A 22,140-nucleotide genomic window follows, 5' to 3' on the forward strand; every position below is an offset into this window, starting at 1 on the left:
ACCACCTATCTAGGCGTAGTATGGGATTCGACCGCGATGCAGGCACGATTGTCCCCTGCTCGTATCGAGTCGATCCTCAGAGAAGGCCAGTCACTTACTGTCAAACAATTTCAGAGATTGTTGGGTCTGATGGCAGCTTCGTCCAACATGATACCTCTTGGCCTGCTGTACATGAGACCCCTACAGTGGTGGCTCAAGACCAAGGTATTTTCCCCGAGGGGCAATCTATTTTGCACTATCAAGGTCATGCGGCGCTGCCTCCGTGCCTTGGACATGTGGAAGAAACCTTGGTTCTTGAAACAGGGCCCGGTGCTGGGAGCTCCTTGTCGCCGTGTAGTACTAGCGATGGACGCATCTCTCACCGGCTGGGGTGCAGTCATGAGTGGCCACCCTGCCCGTGGTCTGTGGAGCGGTCGCCATCTAACATGGCATATCAATTGTCTAGAAATGCTAGCAGTTTATCGTGCACTGAAGCACTTCCTCCCAGACCTAAGGGGTCACCATGTGTTGGTGCGCACCGACAACACATCAGTGGTCTTATACATCAACCACCAGGGAGGTCTGCGTTCGCGCCCTTTGTACAAGCTGGTGCACCAGATCCTGGTGTGGTCCCAGAGCAAACTCCTCTCATTAAGAGCAGTATATATTCCTGGGAAACTAAATATGGGAGCAGACATACTGTCGAGGCAGGTGCCGAGGCCCGGGGAATGGAGGCTTCACCCAGAGGTGGTGAAGCAGATATGGAGAGTATTTGGCAGGGCTCAAGTAGACCTTTTTGCGACTCAAGAGACATCACAATGTCCCCTTTGGTTCTCTCTAGTTCATCCAGCTCCTCTGGGACTGGACGCTATGGTACAGACCTGGCCGAGGCTTCGTCTGTACGCCTTTCCCCCTTTTGCTCTGCTCCCGGGAGTTCTGGCGAGAGTACGCAGGGACGGGGTCCGTCTGTTATTAGTAGCCCCGTTCTGGCCGGGCCGAGTATGGTTCGCAGACCTGGTTTCGCTCCTCGACGGCTCTCCATGGGAGATACCGATCAGGACAGACCTACTCTCACAGGCGCAGGGCACGATAATTCACCCTCGCCCGGAGTTGTGGAAGCTGTGGGTGTGGATATGCCAGTCACTCCAGGCGCTTCTGTCCTCTTGTCCTAAGCTGTGCTCTTCGGATACACACTATGTGAAGTGGTAGGGAGGGGTAAGAGGCAGGGGTTTGGTAGTCTGGTGGCGTTGGTACTCGTTCCCCAAAGCACATTTGACGCAGCTCGAGTACCTGAAGAGGAACGTCTCTAGGTTACGTATGTAACCCTAGTTCCTCGAGGGAACGAGACACTGCGTCTCGGAGCCATACCCCCGGCACCCCTGCCGGCGCTTGCTGGTACTCGAAGCTGACGCCAGCTGCGCGGCACGTGCTTTTATAACTTCCTGGTCGCTTACGTCACCCCGCCTGTGACGTCACGCCCTCCATTGGACTGATTACACACGATATTCAGAGTCGCTCACGCTAAGCGCGTTCCCCAAAGCACATTTGACGCAGCGTCTCGTTCCCTCGAGGAACTAGGGTTACATACGTAACCTAGAGACGTTTTTATGTGCATTTTAAGATCTCCTTTCACGGGTAGAAGTAGTTCTTCTGATATGAAAGATGGTTTACTCCGCTAATCTGGACTGTCCGAGTGACATCGAGATACACAGCTTCTGTGTTCTTTAATGTCGTTGAAAAGAGGAACATGCTGAGTTCACACCAGGTGTGTCTCTAACCCTGGAAGGGGCAGAACAGTCTCTTGGGAGACCAACGAGGATTGTTGTTCTCCTCCAAAAAGCAGTGTGTGACTGCCAGCCCTTGACAGACATGGACTACATGGACCCACACAGCACTGTGCACTGGAAACCCCTCACGTTGGTCAATAAAATCCACCCGTCAGGGAACTCGCCTTGATCCTCGTGTCGTGTGCTACTTCACCCCGTCACTATGTATATATGTGTGTATATATGTATGTGTGTATATATGTGTGTGTGTGTATATATGTGTGTGTGTGTGTGTGTGTGTGTGTGTATTTGTTTGACATTACTGATAAAGTGGTTGTTTTAGCTGACTCGAGTTACTGTATAGATCTATTGATATAAATGATAATTTGTTAGATTATCTTGACTCTTACATGGGATACATTACTATCACAGGCTAAAATTAAAAAGGGAGCACAAATTAGATGAGTTGAAAAAATTGGACCACCTCTAGAATTCCACCTGGCATTAAAAGCCTGAGAACTATTGCAAGTCCTCAACCCAGCAGACATCCAGGTGACATTAGGGGTTAGTTATTAAGGTCGTGGTTAAGGTCTCATATATTAAAGATATCCAGTTGTTAATAAAGAGGTATTTATAACCTTTTAGAAACCAAAGATGTGAACAATGTAATGCAAAAGCATTTAAATTTTTGCAATCTAATATCTTATGTTTTGATAGGGAATAATGTGAAGGAAACTAGAACTTGCAAGAATATTTCTAAAATTATTAGGCCATGGCTGTTAAACTGGTAATATGCATGGCGTATTGAAAGCCTGCTAACCTGTACACATTTCCTTGTAAATATGGGTGAGGAAAACTGTGTAGATAATGCAGATAAACCATACATTTTCTATGAACATGTTATAGTGAATAGCCAACCCTATTGTTAAGACTGAGGCCAAAGAAAAACTACAAGGCTCCACCGTGGTCTTCCGGAGCCCAGCTGCTGCCTCGTACACCTGAGCCTACTGCTCTGCCTTGGCCTTCCAGATCTTCTGTGTCAACCTGGCTCTGCGGATGCTCTGCTCCATCCTGGGCTCCTACTGCACTGGCATCCTCTCTGTCAGTCGATCCCCAGGTGTTGTTGGCCCTATCTCCACCATGGTTCCTCCCACCATCGATTCGACCATGGCCCGCAAACCTGGCTGGCTTCTGGATCTCCACCTGGATCCTGCTGCTCAAGGCTCCTCACTGGCTACTCCCTCAATCTACTCCACCCTGGTCCTATGAACTGTGCCCCTTTCCGATTGCCTGCTCCATGCCTGCCTCCTGAACCCCCCACTCTGCCTCTGCTGGTGGACTGTTTGTGGGTGCGATGATGCGCCGTTCCGGGAGGGAGCCAACTGTCACATGTATGAACTGTTTTGGATTCGTTTCTGTGTCTCTGTTATCCTGTCCTAGTTAGTTTCCATGTTTTTTGATTAATTAGCTCTACACCTGTTTCTGTTCTTTTTTATTAAATTCACTGTTTATAAGTCCTGGTTCTCCCCTGATTCCTTTGTCTGCTATTGTTTGGATTTGTGTTTGGTTGTGCCTGTTCTCTCCTGTGGATTATTAAAAGAACTCTTTGTTTATACTCCTCCATTGAGCACTTTGTTTTGCACACCCAACGCATGACAGCTGATTAGAGATAAATATTTTTTTTTTTTTGTGAAAAAGAGTCTGGGGTTCAGGTGGCTCTATTCATAACTGTTTGTTCTTTGCCCCTTATTTTCTGCAGATTTTCCACTGCTTCAATTCGTAAATGCATTATGCTGATGTTCAAGAGATCTGATACACATTAACTTTCTACGTCTAGCTTGGAGGTGTGGTGTAAAGTGATCAGCTCTATTCTGGCCACTGGAAAAAGAAAAAGCAGGATATCTCAAAATGTTAGAAGACAAAGGAGCTAAGACTGGGAGGTTTTAAAAAGACTCGAATTTACTGCTCTTCTGAAATGGTTATTTTATACTGGTAAGTACATCTCACTTTTGTCTGGTTTCCATATGTGGTTGTAGTTTTGCTAATTCATAAGTTTGTACAAAAGAGGCTGGATCTATATGGTAAATGAATACAGAGAAGCGACGATTATGGCTTTTGAGGCTACTGTGTTTATTAATGACTGCTTTGAATGCTTTGACCATTGGCTTTCATGCTTAGATTTTGATTTTGTGAACTCTTAGATCCACGGTCAATAAACAAAAAAACAGTGGCTGCCAGGCATGTTAGGCAAGGCAAGTTTATTTATAAAGCACATTTCATACACAATGGTAAGTCAAAGTGCTTTACATAAAAAAAAGTTAAATAATCATGAAGAAAAATAATAACAAAAATAAAACAAGCAATTTTAAAACTTAAAAAAATGATTTAACAAATTACTTAATTAAAATGAATTTAAAAACAGTTAGAAAATTATTTTACTTTAATAAACAGTGAAAATATAGTGCAATCACTTCGGACATTGCACAGTGCTCATTTAGTAAATGCACAGCTAAACAGATGAGTTTTAAGTCTAGATTTAACTGTGACTAGTGTTTTAGCACATCTGATCTCTTTTGGAAGCTGATTCCAGCTGCGGGCGGCATAGTAACTAAAGGAGGACTCCCCTTGTTTTTTGTGAACCCTTGGTATTTCTAACTGACTCGATCCTAGTGATCTGAGTGGTCTGTTAGGTTTATATTCAATGAGCATATCTGCAATATATTTCGGTCATAGGTCATTTAGTGACTTATATACGAGTAAAAGTACTTTAAAATCAATCCTAAATGTAACTGGAAGCCAGTGTAAGGACCAGGGGACTGGTGTAGATATGCTCAGATTTTCCGGTTCTAGTCAGAAACCTGGCAGCAGCGTTCTGGATGAGCTGCAGCTGTCTAATGGTCTTTTTGGGAAGGCCGGTGAGGAGCCCATTACAATAGTCCACCCTGCTGGTTATAAAGGCACGAACAAGTTTCTCCAAGTCTTGGCTGGAAACAAAATATCTAATTCTAGCAATGTTTTTTAAATGATAGTATGCTGATTTGGTAACTGCTTTGACATGACTACTGAAACTAAGGTCTGTCTCCAGAATCACACCAAGATTCCTGACTTGATTTTTAGTTGTTTGACCCCTAGAGTGAAGGCATGCATTCACCTTGAAAACTTCATCTTTGTTTCCAAATGCAATGACTTCCTTGTTTAACTGAAGAAAGTTCTGGCACATCCAACTATTAATTTCATCACTGCATTGGCAGAGGGAGTCAATGGGGCTGTAGTCTTTTGAAGGTAAGGCTAGGTACAGTAAATCTGGGTATCATCAGCATAGTTGTGATAGGCAATTTGATTCTTTCTCATTATTTGACTTAGTGGAAGCATATACAGGCTAAACAAGAGCGGTGCAAGACTTGAGCCTTGTGGGACTCCACATGTCATGGATGTCCACTTAGACTTATGCTCTCCTAGACTCACATAATAGCCTCTCCCTTCTAAGTATGACCTGAACCATTTGAATACCATCCCAGTAAGCCCGACCCAGTTTTCCAGTCTCTGTAGAAGTATGTTATGATCGACAGTGTCAAACGCAGCACTGAGATCTAGCAATGTCAGCACCGTTATTTTGCCAGAGACACGATTAAAGCGAATATCATTTATTATCTTAATGAGTTCTGTCTCTGTGCTGTGATGCGGTCAAAAAAAACAGATTGAAAATTGTCCAGGTATCCATTTGAGTTTAAGTATTTGTTCAGCTGATTAAAAACTACCTTTTCTTTAATTTTGCCTATAAAAGGAAGATTAGATATTGGTCTAAAATTGCTAAAAATGCTGTTCTCAAGATTGCTCATTTTCAGTAGGGGCTTAACAACTGCAGTTTTTAGGGAGTTTGGAAATGTCCCAGAAAGAAGTGAGGTGTTCACTACTTCTAAAAGATCATCTTCTAAGCAGTTAAGCACACTTTTGAAAAAGATGTGGGAAGTGTGTCAAGATAGCATGTTGAGGATTTTAGGTGCTGCACTATGTCTTCCAGAATTTTGCTATCAATTGCTTCAAAAATAGACATAGTATCTTTTTGATATAGTGGCCGAATATGTCTGACCTCTGCATTACTTGAGGATGTGCTAATCACCTTCCTGATATTGATGATCTTCTCAGAAAAGAAGGAAGCAAACTCGTGGATTTGCTGTCTGAAAGCATTTCACTGGGAATCTGACTTGGGGGGTTTGTCAGTGTCTCAACAGTGGCAAAAAGAGTATTGTTTAAGCTACTGTTCATAAGGTTTGAGAAGAAATTCTGTCTAGCCGTGGCTAGTTTCACATTAAAAGCATGAAGGCTGTCTTTATAGATGCTATAGTGAATTTCCGCCACATCCGCTCGACTTTTCTGCATTGTCTTTTCATAGTCTAAACTGCTGTTGATCTTCTCCAAACTGATTTCTGTCTGTTTGTTTTCTTACTTACTATTATTGGAGCAATATCATCAATAATATTCTTAACTTTTGAGTTGAAGGAATCAAGGAGAATATCAACAGAGTCTGCTGAAATGCTTGGTGTTAAACATATAGCCTCCATAAATAGTACACTGACAGAGACAGATCTAGATTCAGTGGTAGCAGAGATCAATATATCAAAGAAAATACAGAAGTGATCAGATGGTGCTACTTCCTCAATAACAATGGATGAAATGTTTAGACCCCTACTGATGATTAGATCCAGAGTGTGTCCACCTTTGTGGGTTGGTCCATGTACGTACATGCTGAATCACGTCAAAAGTGTTTAGGACCGTTATCATTTCATTTATAGTTTTGTTTTCTGCATTATCTATGTGAATATTAAAATCCCCTGCAATAGCAAAACAGTCAAACTTTGAGGAAATCATTGATAACATTTCTGTGACCTCTTCAAAAAAGGCTGGAGAGTATTTTGGAGGCCTGTAAGTAATAATAAACAGAATGCATGGAGCACCTTTCAGCACAATCATTAGATATTCAAAAGACAAGTACTGACCAAATGACACTTGCTTGCATTGATAGACATCTTTAAATAGAGCAGCTACACCTTCACCTCTCCTAACAGTCCTGCAGACACTCATGTAAGTAAAGTTAGGAGGGGCTGCTTCATTTAGGATTGTTGCACTGCAGCTGTCTTCTTGCCATGTTTCATTTAGAAACATAAAATCCAGAGTGTTTGTGGTTATAAAGTCATTGATTAGAAATTATTTATTTTTTAGTGAGCGAATGTTTAAAAGTGCTAGCTTGATGGCAGTGCTTTGTTTCTTTAAATCAATCTTAGTTTGATGCATAATAGGCTGCAGATTAGATGAGTTTGCCCTTCGGCTTGAGAAGGCCTTAGACTTTCTATCACGTGATAAAACTGAAATAGAGAAAGCTACAGGCACACTGGGTTCGCGCTTGTTCTGTAATCATTTGTGAATGTTGCTGCTATTATAGCGGGGACCCGACACATATCACTGAGAGCTGCTATCAGTTGTTTTAGGTTCACTTTCAGCAGATGGAGGGTTTGGGCCCTGGCGTTGTGGCAGTGGTCGGAGAGCTCTCACAGGAGCAGGGCCCACAGGCTTTGGGGGTTGGGGGATACGCCTTTTTTTGTTGATATCTGAGGGCTAGCAGTGAATGAGTGAGAGAGTTTAGTCCCAGCATACACCAATTCCTCCATTTTCTGTGAGAAGCACAGAAGTGGAGAAGCTGGAGAGAGGGATAATGTGTCCGGTGAGCGGGGCTGTGTCTATGGTGTTTCTGGTGGCTGTAATATGTTGTCCTGGCTTCCCTGGCTGATTTCCAGAAAGCCGTCTTTGGGTGCTTAATCTTGTAGCTGTTTTGATATATCACGGTCTGTCTGTGAGGAGCTCTGTGGGCAGGGCTCAGCCGGAATAGTGTCTGTTCACAGTGCTTGTTTTGACTGCATGGTGTTATCAGTGTCCTTGGGGGATATGTCAACCACATGATGACTCGTACCCGGGGTGTGTGTGCTGAATGGATTGACACACTCTGCTGAAGGATGACGGATGGAGTAGTAGATATTGTCCTTAAGCACTCTAGCACCAAGTTTGTTTGGGTGGAGGCCATCCGGTTTAAACAGTTGTCTATGGCCCCAGAAAAGATTGAAGTTGTCAATGAAATTCACTCCTTTTATACTGCAAGATCTTTGTAGCCATGTGTTCAGCCCACGTATCCGTGAAAGCATATTTGTTCCCCTTGCTGGGAGTGGTCCACTGATGAACAACTGAGTTCTGACTGCTCTTTCCGAATATCATTCTTTCCCACATGGATGATGATTCGATTGGCAGTCTTGTGCTTCATCAGAATGTTCTGAAGTTCCTTGTTCACATCAGAGACCGTTGTTTGAGGAAGGCAGCATGTTGTTGTAGTCCTGCTACTAATGTTTCTGATAACAGAGTCACCCACTATCAGAGTCCTGGGCTTGGTTGCGCTCTGAGCTGAATGCCGCTGTCTGCTCAACCTTGAGCGCCTGTTAGTAGCGATTTTAGCTGCTGGCTGATCAGATCCATGTTTAAACACATTTGGGGATACCTCACCCACATTCATTAATGCTTCAAATCTGTTCTCAAGATGTACAGGAGGAGTTAGAATACCGGTATTTACAAGCCTTGTCATAGTCGAATCTGGGGTAGAGGAAGCTATGGCAGCAATATGAGAAACTCGTGACAATCTGATATCTCGTGTTCCTTTGGGTCTCGCTCCCCGTTTGTGCCATCGATTTGTGTGGCGATCAGTTTCAGCTTGTTCCTCTACACTTGGTATAAACTGTTGAGATTCAGAAGATTCGTGGAACTCACCGGCTGTATGCTGAGGTGGTCCATGACTACAGTCTGCTGAGTGTTCCATCTGTTTTGGAAGTCCAGCAAGTAACTTTGTTTCAAGAATCACAATCCTTTGTAAAAGTTTGCAGCAGTTCATGAAACAAGTTATCCCGTCCCCATCTCAGGAATGTAAGCTGCTAGCAGTGGGAGGCAAAATCTTCTTTTTGTAGAATTATTCCAGTCCCAAAGTTTTTAGTTTTAGCGTTTGTGCCAAAAATCTGTTGTTTGAGCACTGTGCTGATCTGCTGAAGTAAAAAATCTTAGAAAAATCTGAGAAAAGTACAGAAATAAGAAGCAAAGCGCAGACCAGTAAGCTAGAACATCAGAACGGTTAAAAAAAGGACTGATACCATTCGCGATATAAGCTCATGAGTGGCACTCAAATATGTTGCAGTAACAAATACAGCACAGTTATGTGATGGGTGATGCAAGTAATGATGTCAAAATTCACTTTTTGCAGAAATATGCACTTTTTTGTGTGTGTGTTGGCCTTTGGACCATTTATAATAAGTGTGTGTTCTGCTGCTGTGTTCATTTCGGACATATATTAGCATCTCAGCTTGTATGGCCTACTCTTCCCTGTTCCTTCTCACTTCACCCATTGCTTTGTGTTTTTCTCTGTTTTATCTAATAAATGTGAAAAATATAACTTATAGGAAAAGCTCTCACAAAAATCTGCAGAAAATGTACTCCCCCACAGGCCATCCAAGATGTAGCAAAATTACTACATGCTAAATTAAATCTTTTTTTAACCACATCAACTCTGGGGACCCACCGGTGGGTCCAATATTGCATATGCCTAATTCTCAAAAAATCAAAATAACAGCTCAAGTGGTTAAACTATTCTTTTAGAAAACTAAATGTGTACGTACATGAAATAGCGGTTTAAAATCCATTTAACTATAATACTAACACTAGGTTAAGTCCCCAAAACATTTAAATTATTTACTGTTTGTGTTGTTACAAGCATTACATTAATTTTGCATGTTTAGCCTTCATTAAAAAGTTTCTGTATAAATGTGTTCCAGTGTGACTTTTATTGCTGTGTGTAACTGTTCTTTCAGATCATCCCCCATAATGAGGTGCATGAGGTACATCCGCCTTATTTTTTTCCTGATTTTTCTTGGTGCTGCACTGGGCATCTACTTTACACAAAGTGGCATGTTTGAAAGCAAGAAAAGCACACTTGCACCACGGTATGCATAGTCTTTTCTTCATATTTATTTATCTTAGTCTGTATTGGTTTATTGATATTTAGAAACTCTAAAAATGGTCTACACTATTCTTATAGCACCTGTGCACTGTGGTGATTTTAGTAACAGGGTGTTTCTTCGACTTGGAGCACTTACAGCCTCTGAACTTTTGCAGCAGGTCTCAAACATGTAATATAAGTATAACACTGCATTTTGTATGTCTTCATTTTGTATGTCTTCTTCAACTCATCAGTTCATTAGTAGAGTAGAGTTTAGTTTCAACCTTAAATAAACACACCTAAGCCAGCTAATCAAGGTCTTACTAGGCATACTAGAAACCTCCAGACAGGTGTGTTGAGGTAAGTTTGAACTAAACTATGAAGGGCAAAGTGGTGTCCTTCAGGACTGAATTTGGACACCCCTGCTATAAAGTAGTGTGAGCCTGGCTTTATGTGAACTCTCTTAGTCAAAATTTGCTGAAAACAACCAATGAAAACATCACAATAATCAACACAACTATCCACTCATTCTGATGACACTCATTCACTGAAAATGTTCTTGTTGAGCAAAATGTAAATAAGCTGTTTCCTCATAAAAGCAATTAATTCAGGATAGTGAAGCTTCTCCTTCTTTGACATCAATATAAAAGTACTGTACGTCTTTGATTAAAAAGAGTTGATATGAAAGCACCACAAACACAACGGCTTCACACACGCAAAGACAACATCTGATGAGCTAAACTGAAAAAAAGAGGGCTATAAATACACAGGTAAGAACATGGAAATATACACAGTACACACAGGTGGTCTAAATAAGTAATTATAGAAACAAATGAGAAACCAAGGAAAAAAACTAACAAGAACTGAGCTACAACAGAAAAAGAATAAACTTCGAAACAACAGTCCTAGGAACATAAATGCATTGAACACAAATGGTTAATCTAAATCAGGGGTTGGGAACCTTTTTTGCCATTAAGTCAGCTACCTTTCTTTTCTTTTTTTCTGGTGCAGAATCTTAAATATTTCTAATGCTTTTTTCATAATTTTTAATCAGATGGGCAAAGTAGCGTGTTAGTGTAATCTGTTAACTACGCATAATGCCCATCTTTTTACTTAAGTACCACACATGGGTGTCATGCCATGTGTATTTTCATTGTATGGGAAGAGAGCAAAGAATATTTTCATTATCAAAAAGCATTACATTTACATTTACATTTAATCATTTAGCAGACACTTTTATCCAAAGCGACTTACAAATGAGAACAATAGAAGCAGCCAGGTCAACAAGAGAACAACAACAGTATACAAGTGCCATGACAAGTCTCAGTTAGTCTAGTATAGAACGCATAGCCAGGTTTTTTTTTTTTTTTTTTTAATAAATGAAGACAAGAAAAGGAAAAGTGCTAGTGTTAGTTTGTTAAGTGCAGGCGAAAAAGATGAGTCTTTAGATGTTTCTTGAAAATGAGTAGAGACTCAGCTGTACGAATTGAGATTGGGAGGTCATTCCACCAGCTGGGCACAGTACAGGAAACGGTCCGTGAGAGTGATTTTGAACTTCTTTGGGATGGTACCACAAGGCGTCGTTCACTTGCAGAGCGCAAACTTCTGGAGGGAACATAAGATTCAACCAATGAGTTTAGGTAAGTTGGTGCCTTGCCAGTGGTCATCTTGTAGGCTAGCATCAGTACCTTGAATTTGATGCGAGCAGCTACTGGTAGCCAGTGTAACCTGATGAGGAGAGGAGTAACGTGAGCTTTTTTTGGCTCATTGAAGACAACCCTCGCTGCTGCATTCTGGATCAATTGCAGAGGCTTGACAGTACATCCAGGAAGGCCCGCCAGGAGAGCATTACAATAGTCCAGTCTGGAGAGAACAAGAGCTTGGACAAGAAGTTGGGTTGCTTGCTCTGACAGGAAGGGTCTAATCTTTCTAATGTTGTATAAGGCAAACCTGCAGGACCGGGTAGTTGTAGCAATGTGGTCTGTGAAGCTTAACTGATGATCCATCACCACTCCTAGATTTCTGGCTGTCCTCGAAGGAGTAATGGTTGATGAGCCCAGCTGTATAGAGAAGTTGTGATGAAGCAATGGGTTAGCTGGAATCACCAGGAGTTCTGTCTTTGTAAGGTTAAGCTGAAGGTGATGGTCATTCATCCAGCTAGATATGTCACGCAGACAGGCTGAAATGCGAGCTGCTACCATCGGGTCATCTGGTTGGAATGAGAAGTAGAGTTGGGTGTCATCAGCGTAGCAGTGATAAGAAAAGCCATGCTTCTGAATGACAGATCCTAATGATGTCATGTAGATGGAGAAGAGAAGTGGTCCAAGTACTGAGCCTTGAGGAACCCCAGTAGCAAGGTAGTGTGACTTTGAAACACCACCCCTCCAAGACACACTGAAGGATCTGTCAGAGAGGTAGGACTTAACCCACAGGAGTGCAGTTCCAGAGATGCCCATCATTCTGAGGGTGGACAGGAGAATCTGGTGATTAACAATGTCAAAAGCAGCAGACAGGTCCAGTAAGATGAGTACAGAGGATTTTGAAGCTGCTCTTGCTAGTCACAGGGCTTCAGTAACCGAGAGCAGAGCAGTCTCAGTTGAGTGGCCACTTTTGAAGCCAGATTGGTTGCTGTCCAGGAGGTTGTTCTGTACAAGGAACATAGAAAGCTGGTTGAACACAGCTCGCTCAAGTGTCTTTGCAATGAATGGAAGAAGGGATACCGGTCTGTAGTTTTCAAGAAGCGCTGGATTTAGAGATGGTTTCTTGAGCAGTGGGCTTACCCGAGCCTGCTTGAATGCTGAGGGAAATGTTCCAGAGTGAAGAGAGGAGTTGATAATGTGAGTAAGCGAAGGTATGACTGAAGAAGAGATCGCTTGAAGGAGGTGAGTGGGGATCGGATCAAGTGGACAAGTAGTAGGATTATTTGACAGGAGAAGTTTGGAGACGTCCATCTCTGAGAGTGGGGAGAAGGAGGAGAAAGAGTGTGCGTCGTTCATTGTGAAGTTGTCCTCAGTCTGCGGTGTGGAGAATTGGTCACTGATGGATCTGGTCTTATTTGTGAAGAAAACTGCAAAGTCGTCCGCTGTAAGAGTCGATGGAGGAGGTGGTGGCGGCGGATTAAGAAGAGAAGAGAAAGTCTTGAAGAGTGTCCGAGCATCACAACAGCTGTTAATTTTGTTGTGGTAGTAGGATGTTTTAGCTGTGAAGACATTTGCAGAGAAGGAAGAGAGGAGAGACTGATACACACTGAGCTCAGTAGAGTTTCTTGATTTCTGCCATTTCCTCTCTGCAGCCCTGAGTTTAGAGCTATGTTCACGGAGAACCTCGGACAGCCAGGGGGCAGATGGGGCGGTGCGTGCTGGTCTAGACAACAGTGGGCAAAAGTTGTCCAAGCAAGATGTTAAAGTGGAGCAAAGAGTGTCCGTAGCGCTGTACGTGTCCAGAGCAGAAAACTGAGAGAGTGCAGGAAGCGAGGACAAAACCACAGAAGATATGCGAGATATTATCATTGACTTCAGTCTAGCCGGAGTTCAAACTCTACCATTACACTACCAAGCACTCTCAAAAACTCCCACTCTAATCACTGAAGCTGTTTGCACTGTTTAATGAATATCTTACTTACATCGCAGGTACATCTGCACTTTGTTGTTTCTGATGTGAGAATTCAATCTAAACGTCTCTGATTGAAAAGGGTCTGGCTACACACTTGCACTTGCATTCTCAGCCTGCCCTCTCAGACACTTGCGCTTCAGCTAGTGACATCACTTGCTGTCTTTTTTTATTTTGTTCTATTTATTGATTACATTTTGTTAGAATCTCTTAACATTTTATAACAGTAGTCAGGTGGTGAAGACAAGAAAAAATAAACTAAATTACGAAGTCAGTTAAAATCACCACTTGCACTCTCCGGTAATGGCAGAACCCTCTGTAAAGCCTCTAGTCACAGTTCTAAAAGGGCTGGTTCTGGAGGAAGTCTTTTATTAAGAATCAATTCCAGTTTATTTTTCTTGCTATTAATATTTTTAATAATAATAATAATAAAACCCCTGAAAATCTAAAACAAATGCATGTAAAACGTCTCGGTTACGTATGTAACCCTCGTTCCCTGATGGAGGGAATGGAGATGTTATGTTGAACGACATATGGAGTCTCACTTGGGAGGCCAATCATCTCTGAGTTTAAGAGAAAAAGCCAATGAAAATTGGCTAGTGGATTTAACGTACCTGAGTCACTCCCCATGCCTACGGGTATAAATAGGCGACAGGTGCATCCACTCATTAGGTTTCACGCTGAGGAGCCGAGAACGTGTCCCGGCAACAGTGAATGGTTCAAGTTTGTGGCATGGGGACATAACGTCTTCGTTCCCTTCATCAGGGAATGAGGGTTACGTATGTAACCGAGACGTTCCATATCTGTCGAATCCCTATCTGGAGAAGGCTACGCTGCTGTTCCGCCCACACAAAGTTAGTGGAAGGGATTTCAACCTTTGGAGAAAGATTGCTTCAAATCTTCCCTGTTTGTTCCATTGCCAGCTTGGAAACGATGGGGAAGCCTTAGGAAAAGTTGGCTACAGAGACCACATCCTACCTGTAGGGAGGTGACGTGGAGAAACGGATATGGACTGACCCAGGGGGCAGTACTACATATGGAATGGGTCTCAGAGGCAGGTCCTGACTTAGAGTAGGGATGGAACAGCTCCCAGAAGAGAATGACAGAGCAGGTGGAAGGATACACATATGGGATTACCCATAGGGATTCAAGCCATATGGACACCTAGCCCAGAACAGGGGCTGACCGGAACTCCGGGCATGCTAACACCAGTGCTGGGCCTGGCGACAGACTGCTCCGCCAAGTCTGACCGCCAAGAGTGCTGGTGCTTGACCGGTGTATGCCAACCGAGGGAACTCTACTGGGAGAAGAAAGGCGTTCGCATCCCCGTGTTAGGGGGAATGGTGCAGCAAGCGTGACACCCAGCCAGCCCTTCCCACCAATTACCTGTTACCCAACACATGGGAAGAAACTGGCTCTACACAAAGGTTGTCAAACCTTGTGAAGGTATTAGGTGTCGCCCAGCCCGCAGCTCGACAGATGTCCGCCTTGTAATTTGATACAAATGTGACATCATTTTTTAAATGAAAATATATTAAAATTGTGATGATTTATGATGCTGATTACCGCTGACCGTCTTGTGAAAATGGTTACAGCAAACAGATACAGCAAAAAAATAGTGCACTTTTAATTGCTTTTCTGTATAATGCTGAACAGAACAGAGGCACTCATAGTAAAGTGGACTCATGTGGACAGGTTCATCAGCAAGAAGCTCCTCACCATCAGGAAAGACTGCAGTGCTGCTCTGACTAAATGGGTCTCCTGTTATTAACACAGCTGTTGTGAGATTCTGTGTAGCATGTTCATTGAAAAAAAGAGGGATTTACCTAAAATTACATAACAAAATATTTACATTTATTCATTTAGCACCAGCTTTTTCCAAAGTATCTTAAAAAAAAAAAAGAGGAACACCACAGGAAGTATTTTTTGTCATATAAGTGAATTGATTAATAGTTGTGGACTAATTAATTGCACAATTTCTATTACAATAACAAACACAGTATATATATAAAAAAATAAAAAATAAATAAAGGGAACACTTAAGCAACACATCCTAGATCAGAATGAATGAAATAGTCTTACTTTGGAGTTACATTGTGTTGTTTAAGTGTTCCCTTTATTTTTTGAGCAGCATATATATATATACAGGTGCTTCTCAGTGAATTAGGATGTCATGAAAAAGTTCATTTTGTTTTGGTAATTCAACTACGATTGTGAAACTCGGGTATTACATAAATTCAATGAACACAGACTGAAGTAATTTAAGTCTTTGGTTCTTTTAATTGTGATAATTTGGCTCACATTTAACAAAAACCCACCAATTCACAATCTCAACAAATTAGAATATGGTGACATGCCAATCAGCTAATCAACTCAAAACACCTGCAAAGGTTTCCTGAGCTTTCAAAATGGTCTCTCAGTTTAGTTCACTAGGCTACACAATCATGGGGAAGACTGCTGATCTGACAGATGTCAAAAAGACAATCATTGACACCCTTTACAAGGAGTGTAAGCCACAAACATTCAATGTCAAAGAAGCTGGCTGTTCGCAGAGTGCTGTATCCAAGCATGTTAACAGAGAGTTGAGTGGAAGGAAAAAGTGTGGAGAAAAAAAAGATGCACAACCTACCAAGAGAACCACAGCCTTATGAGGATTGTAAAGCAAAATCAATTCAAGAATTTGAGTGAACTTTACAAGGAATGGACTGAGGCTGGGGTCAAGGCATCAAGAGCCACCACACAGACGTGTAGAGGAATTTGGATACAGTTGTCGTATTCCTCTTGTTAAGCCACTTCTGAGGCGTCTTACCTGGGCTAAGGAGTAGAAGAATTGGACTGTTGCCCAGTGGTCCAAAGTCCTCTTTTCACATGAGAGCAAGTTTTGTATTTCATTTGCAACCAAGGTCCTAGAGTCTGGAGGAAGGGTGGAGGTGGCCAAAAGCAGTGTGGGCAGGTTAAAAGTTAATTGACCATGGTGTTGGTGTGCTTGACTGGCAAGCAAACTCACCAGACCTGAACCCCAGAGAGAATCTATGGGTTATTGTCAAGAGGACAATGAGAAACAAGAGACCAAACAATGCAGATGAGCTGAAGGCCACTGTCAAAGAAACCTGGGCTTCCATACCACCTCAGCAGTGCCACAAACTGATCACCTCCATGCCACGCGAAACTCAGAGAGAATCATGTCAAAATTGTAAGTGCAGAGAAAAGAAAGACGGAGCTGTACATATTGTTTATTTTGGGAACTTTTTGCCCCACATGCACAACACGTAATTAAGACATTTGCAACAGTTTGTTTTTTTACACATAAAGATTGGTTCTAGGCAGTCGATCCGTTTTGCAGTTCTTTAAACTGTTGTTTTCGCTTGCAAATCACTGTTCAAAGGCTTGCAGTACTTTTGACCGTATTTTAGCGAAAACAATGTGCCAAAAGTGTTAGCACAGAAAAATGGAAGAATGCAGATCATATTTATTTTGCTTTAGCATGAAGCTGCAGTTTCACAATACATTAATTACACTTATGAGTATCAGTAAACTGCTGGAAAAATTTTTTTCTTATGCTTAAAACGTGGTTAACACCTTTACAAAGCTTTTCTTACAGTTTACAGCTTACAGTTTTATGTACACTTCCCTAACTCTTACCCTGCGTATGCAAATCTATTTGGCATTAAATTACCTTCATAGATGTCTTACAAGATGGCTGACTTTATCAGTTTCCGGGTCGTAGGATGAAGGACAGAGGAGTGAGGAAACGAAGAGGGATATTGAGAAGCACCCCGCAAGTGTGGGTATTTGGACAAGGCATGAGAATGCAAGTGCAAGTCTGCAGCCGGGCCCTGTATTGGGGACCCTTTTGCTCTGATTGACCACTGCATTGATAAGCTCAGCAGAATCGTGTGTGATTGGTTACAGTGCACAGCACTGTAAAAACATATGTCTCTAGCTCAACGCCAGCCAAAGCTTGAATGCAGAATATGTTGCACTGAACGATCTAATCACACCAGTGTGGTCATATAGAATTTTTAAAAATTATTAATCTATCTATCTATCTATCTATCTATCTATCTATCTATCTATATATATATATATATATATATATATATATATATATATATATATATATATATATTATGGGGGGCAAAACCTGTCAGCCCACTAAAAGATAGCCATCATTTATAACAGTGATTTGTTTATTGCTAAGAGCTATGAATGCAGAATGAACTGCAAGCTGTCATGCATGCACTCAATTGCGCAGCATGATTAAAGCTAAACAGACTTGATTTATGCAAAAACAGTGCAGCATTGATCTGAAGTGCCTCGTAAAATGTCAGTTTGAAGAAACACCCATTTGTATTAACTTTTCAGTTTCTTCTATTTGTGTTACATTATATATTTACAATGATTCTGTACCTTAACCTTCCTTTCTTTGACTATTTACCAAGCAATGTGATTACATCTGCTTACTTTGTTCTGTTAAACAGCTTAAGTCCTGAACAATATAACATCTCAAGGTAAGTATTATTTAAATTTTCCTAATTAATCTTAAGAGGATCCAGTTTAGATGCTCTGCCTAACCTGTGATCTTTACATGTTTGTCAAGTTTGACAGAACTCATTGGGCCAAATGTTTCTTGTAAAGGAGCTAAACTCACGAGGAAAGTTGTTCCATATGAAATGGATAACATACTAAAACGCAGAGTGAATGAATACAAGCAATATCAACTCAGGTTGAACTGGATTTTTCTTCATCTTGCTCACAGTCCTATTAACACAACCCCACGTCATTTTATTATTTGTCATGAATGTAACTTTAAATGCACATTTGCTTTTTTTTTCTTTTCTTTTTTTGACAGTCGTCATATTTTTAGAGCATTTTGACCTTTATCTGTGTATCTTTGTTGTTACACCTCTCATTGAGGATTGACTTGCTCCATTATATTTTCTCTTAGCAAGGGTACTGTTGAAATTTCCAATGATCATTCTTTTATTAGACATTCTTGGAGCTATTTATACAGTTTTTCCAACATTGTGGTATTTTTCATGTCATTTTTACAGGAGGAAGACAAACGCAGATATTATTATTGCCCCAGCCAACTCTCCTCTCCAATATCCAATCACAGGTTTCAGGGTAGCTCCTCTGAAGACAAGTTTGATACCAGGTTAACTTACATTACAGCGAAACCTCAGCTTATATGTTGCTTAGAATATTAAAAATGTTACAAAAGTATATTTTCCTCTGATCAGTGAATTTGAAACAGTGAATTGTGTTTTTATATCATCATTTCAGGTCTTGCTCTTCAAACACAAGGGAGAGGTTTAACAACAAACAAGAGGGAGGTGTACAAGGTTAAGCAAACAATGCCATTTGTGCATAATTTTTTTTTTTAATTTAAGTACAATTGTAGGTTAAAGCCCTAATACATAGTAAGAAGAAATGTGTTTTTAAAATGTATTTAACTTGTAAATAAAATAGACCGTATTTACAATAAAATATTATTTCACTCTTTCAAATTCAAAAATTCATGTTTAATTCAGTATTACAGAAATTATGTAATAATTAATGAAATTAGCTATTTCTGAGTGAAAATAGTTTCTAAGCTAATTCTTTTTTGCAGTGTATGAGTTACTCATTCACAATAGATGCACTTTAAAATGCTGTTTTCACCATAAAATTCTGTTCTAGATGTGAATTTAAAGTACTTCATTTACATTAATCACAGTCATGTCAGCAGGTGTTTTTGAGTGTGAAGAGTGGAGTGCTCTCAGTGGAGGATCTTCTGGATGGAGATCAGGTGGAGGGACAGGGTCAGAGTGAACTGACCATCTCATCCAGCAACCTCACACACCTCAATGATCTGCTGTCCAGAGTGACCTACACCAGCACCATCTACCACATCAGAACATCAGACCTGGGTAAAGGCTATCTGTATTGGAAAGACACTTAGGCCTACAATATGTACTAAAATGTGTTGCTCAAATACACAGTGAAGAGGCAGGATTAACACTCAAGTTAGAAGATACATGCTAGCCAGTTAAGTGCCTCAATGTTTTAGAAAAAATTAAGTTAAACATTCAGTTATATACCTTGTACAACTAGCAATATCACGCTAGCAAGAGACCAACACAGGATTGTTGGTGTGATTTTGCTTTTATAACCATTCAGTAAACAAAAACGTAATATTGTTACTTCTCTTTTACACACAATATTGCTGTCCAATGCATTATTCTGTCTATTCTTTATCCTCTGACAAAGCCACAGCAGATTAAACCATAACTCCTCTCTCTGAGCAAGTTAATTAGTGGTGATGATTCATTCTTGACTGAATCTGTGTTTTGATCGAATCTGTTGAGTGAATGATTAGTTGATTCACTCATAAAGATACGGTAGATACTTTTGTTGCCATCTACTGGGATACATTTGTGAAGAAAAGTAACTGAAAAATCCCCACCACTAATGCAGTGTGTGGGCTAATAATCCCAGATGAGAGGAGTGATAACATAGCATAATGTCTGCTTTGAATTTGAATTTCTTTTTAATAAAGGCCCATTTAGATAGCTGTAAATATTAGTTTTATCTTCTTTCCTTAGTTTATTTCACTTTTGAGGATCACAAGGCCATATTTCCAATCATGATCAGGAGACCGTCAGTTCCTGTTTTGTATGACCCAGGAAAAGGTGAGACCACCACAAAAAAAAAAAAAAAAAAAAAAAAATATTGTGACTGGATATGCTTACATAAATGTAATGTGATATGTAAGTTTAACAAGTGAAATTGTCCTGAGTAAAACATAGTTCAAATTTGTGAACAGTTAAACCAAGGAACTCTTTTGTCTCTCAGATATCAACTCACAAGTGACCATAATAACCAAGACCTTTCTGAGGTATAAGGAGCTGAGTGTCCTTATCCAGAGTATCAGGAAATTTTACCCAAAGATCAAGATCATTGTTGCGGATGACAGCCTGAAACCTGAAAATGTGTCTGGAAACAACATTGAGCATTACATCATGCCTCCTGCACAGGTAAACATCGCTTACACATATTCAATAGGTGAAAATTAGTGTTGACCAAGTGTTGATGACCTGGTAATTTATCACTGCTGATGATTATGGTATCTTCTCAGGGTTGGTTTGCAGGCAGAAATCTGGCTGTATCTCAACTCACAACTAAATACTTCCTGTGGGTTGATGACGACTTTGAGTTCTTGAGTGAGACACGGATCGAGAGATTTGTGGAGATTATGGAAGCACTTCCAGATCTAGATGTTGTAAGTATAAATGGATATTCTTTTACGAACTAGAGAAAAGTCTTTTAGCAATATATACTTGTTGTAAAAGCTTGTTTTCGTTGATTAGCTTGGTGGTGAGGTTTCGGGGGACCAGTTCTACTTTGTTCTGCAGTATGACGAGGGAGATGAGAATGACGGCGGCTGCCTAAGACGTATTAGAGAGTTTCATCAACCACTTCCAGGTTATGATGGCTGCTTTCTAGTGGATGGTGTTGTTAATTATTTCTTGGCTAGGACTGATGCTGTACGAAGGGTTGGCTTTGATCCGTTCCTCAAAAGAGTCGCTCACACCGGTAAGTGTAACATCTTCATTGATTGATTCCAAGCACATTTTATTCTTCTAATGTCTTACCATGTCCATCCATTCTTTGTTTCCGTGTCTCATCTTTGAATGATCACCACTGACTTCAGAGTTCTTCATTGATGGAGTTGGCAAGCTGATGGTTGCTTCTTGCAAAGGCCTTTCTGTTGGTCACCAGACACATCGAGCACAGGATGAATATGACATTTATAGGAATCAAGGACCACTTGAAAAAGAGCAAAAACTGGCTCACCATTTCTTTAAGAACTATCTTAACTACATCAAGTACTGATTAGTTATAATTAGTGAACAATCAATCAAATCTGATTATCGATTAATCACAAAACATCTGGCAGTTATGTCACCTAATGGATAATGCAAACGGCAGAGGACATAAAGTGAGCTGCATGACCTAAGTTGGCATAAGAATGTTTTTCTAGTAAGTGCTTCTAACAAATGCATAAGCATAACTTACACTGTTAGTTGTTTCAGTAGTAAAATTCTGATATTCAACTCTTATGACAAGCTTGTAGAAAGGCCAAGCACAAATGGAAAAAGGATAAATTATCTATTTCATTTCATTTGTTTATAGACAGTTTATCAGCTTTTCAGTCTGCTGCTAAGTCTGCTAAGGCTACTTATTTTTATGATTTTATTTTATTTTTTAAAACATTCTACTCCTAAAGTTCTGTTTTCAGTTATTAATTCTGTTGTTACTCCTTTTGTTAACACAGTGCCTGTAGCCTCTGATGCTCTATGTGGATGCTTGAGACACTTAATTGATAAAATCTCTAATTTGAGACCCAAAGGCCCAATCTCAGTTCTACCCCTTAGTCCTTTCTACCCCCAATTCTACCCCTTTCCCCTTCCCCTTCCCCTCAGTTTCATGCGTTCACATGAAGGGGTAGGGGTTTCTTTTGGTTGGAGGGGTATGGGTAGGGGACGGGCCAGACAGTCCCTTCAAATTAAGATTTTTCGGGTATGAATTATCTCAGTGCAAACCAGCTTCAGGGGCAACATGGCTGGCCAAGGCAAACAAAAGGACGTAAATGAAAGCATTTTGGCATTAATAAAGATTTTAACGAAAATTTATAATTTGTTATAATCGTAAGTTCATATTTACTCAAAGAAATGTTTGCAAAAAACTCTTATATTTGCTAACGTCATATCATTATAG

General features: G+C 40.8%; 1 protein-coding gene across 2 annotated transcripts; it reads left to right on the forward strand.

Moving 5' to 3' along the window:
• Positions 1–3,621: 3,621 nt before the first annotated feature.
• On the forward strand, positions 3,622–21,753 carry LOC132112622 (beta-1,4 N-acetylgalactosaminyltransferase 1-like). 2 transcript variants are annotated; one of them, XM_059520220.1, is made up of 10 exons: positions 3,622–3,737; positions 9,641–9,772; positions 18,432–18,535; positions 18,664–18,722; positions 19,109–19,289; positions 19,965–20,051; positions 20,215–20,396; positions 20,498–20,641; positions 20,730–20,955; positions 21,074–21,753. In XM_059520220.1, exons 2-10 carry the CDS (start codon positions 9,654–9,656, stop codon positions 21,253–21,255), a joined length of 1,284 nt encoding a protein of 427 aa, XP_059376203.1. In that variant the 5' UTR covers positions 3,622–3,737; positions 9,641–9,653; the 3' UTR covers positions 21,256–21,753. The 2 variants fall into 2 exon arrangements, with proteins under 2 accessions (XP_059376203.1, XP_059376281.1); XM_059520298.1 differs by lacking the exons at positions 3,622–3,737; positions 9,641–9,772 and adding an exon at positions 17,533–18,103.
• Positions 21,754–22,140: the final 387 nt, after the last annotated feature.

This window comes from Carassius carassius, chromosome 1 (genome assembly GCF_963082965.1).
Source record: "Carassius carassius chromosome 1, fCarCar2.1, whole genome shotgun sequence".
NCBI lineage: Eukaryota > Metazoa > Chordata > Actinopteri > Cypriniformes > Cyprinidae > Carassius > Carassius carassius.

What these genes read in the sequence shown, in the direction of transcription:
- LOC132112622 (XM_059520220.1), top strand. Translation starts at nt 9,654, where the DNA reads ATGAGGTGCATGAGGTACATCCGCCTTATTTTTTTCCTGATTTTTCTT. An exon ending in ACAAGAGGGAGGTGTACAAG is followed by an intron (nt 18,723 to 19,108) that starts GTTAAGCAAACA and finishes TCATGTCAGCAG; the next exon opens with GTGTTTTTGAGTGTGAAGAG. An exon ending in CAAAAGAGTCGCTCACACCG is followed by an intron (nt 20,956 to 21,073) that starts GTAAGTGTAACA and finishes CACTGACTTCAG; the next exon opens with AGTTCTTCATTGATGGAGTT.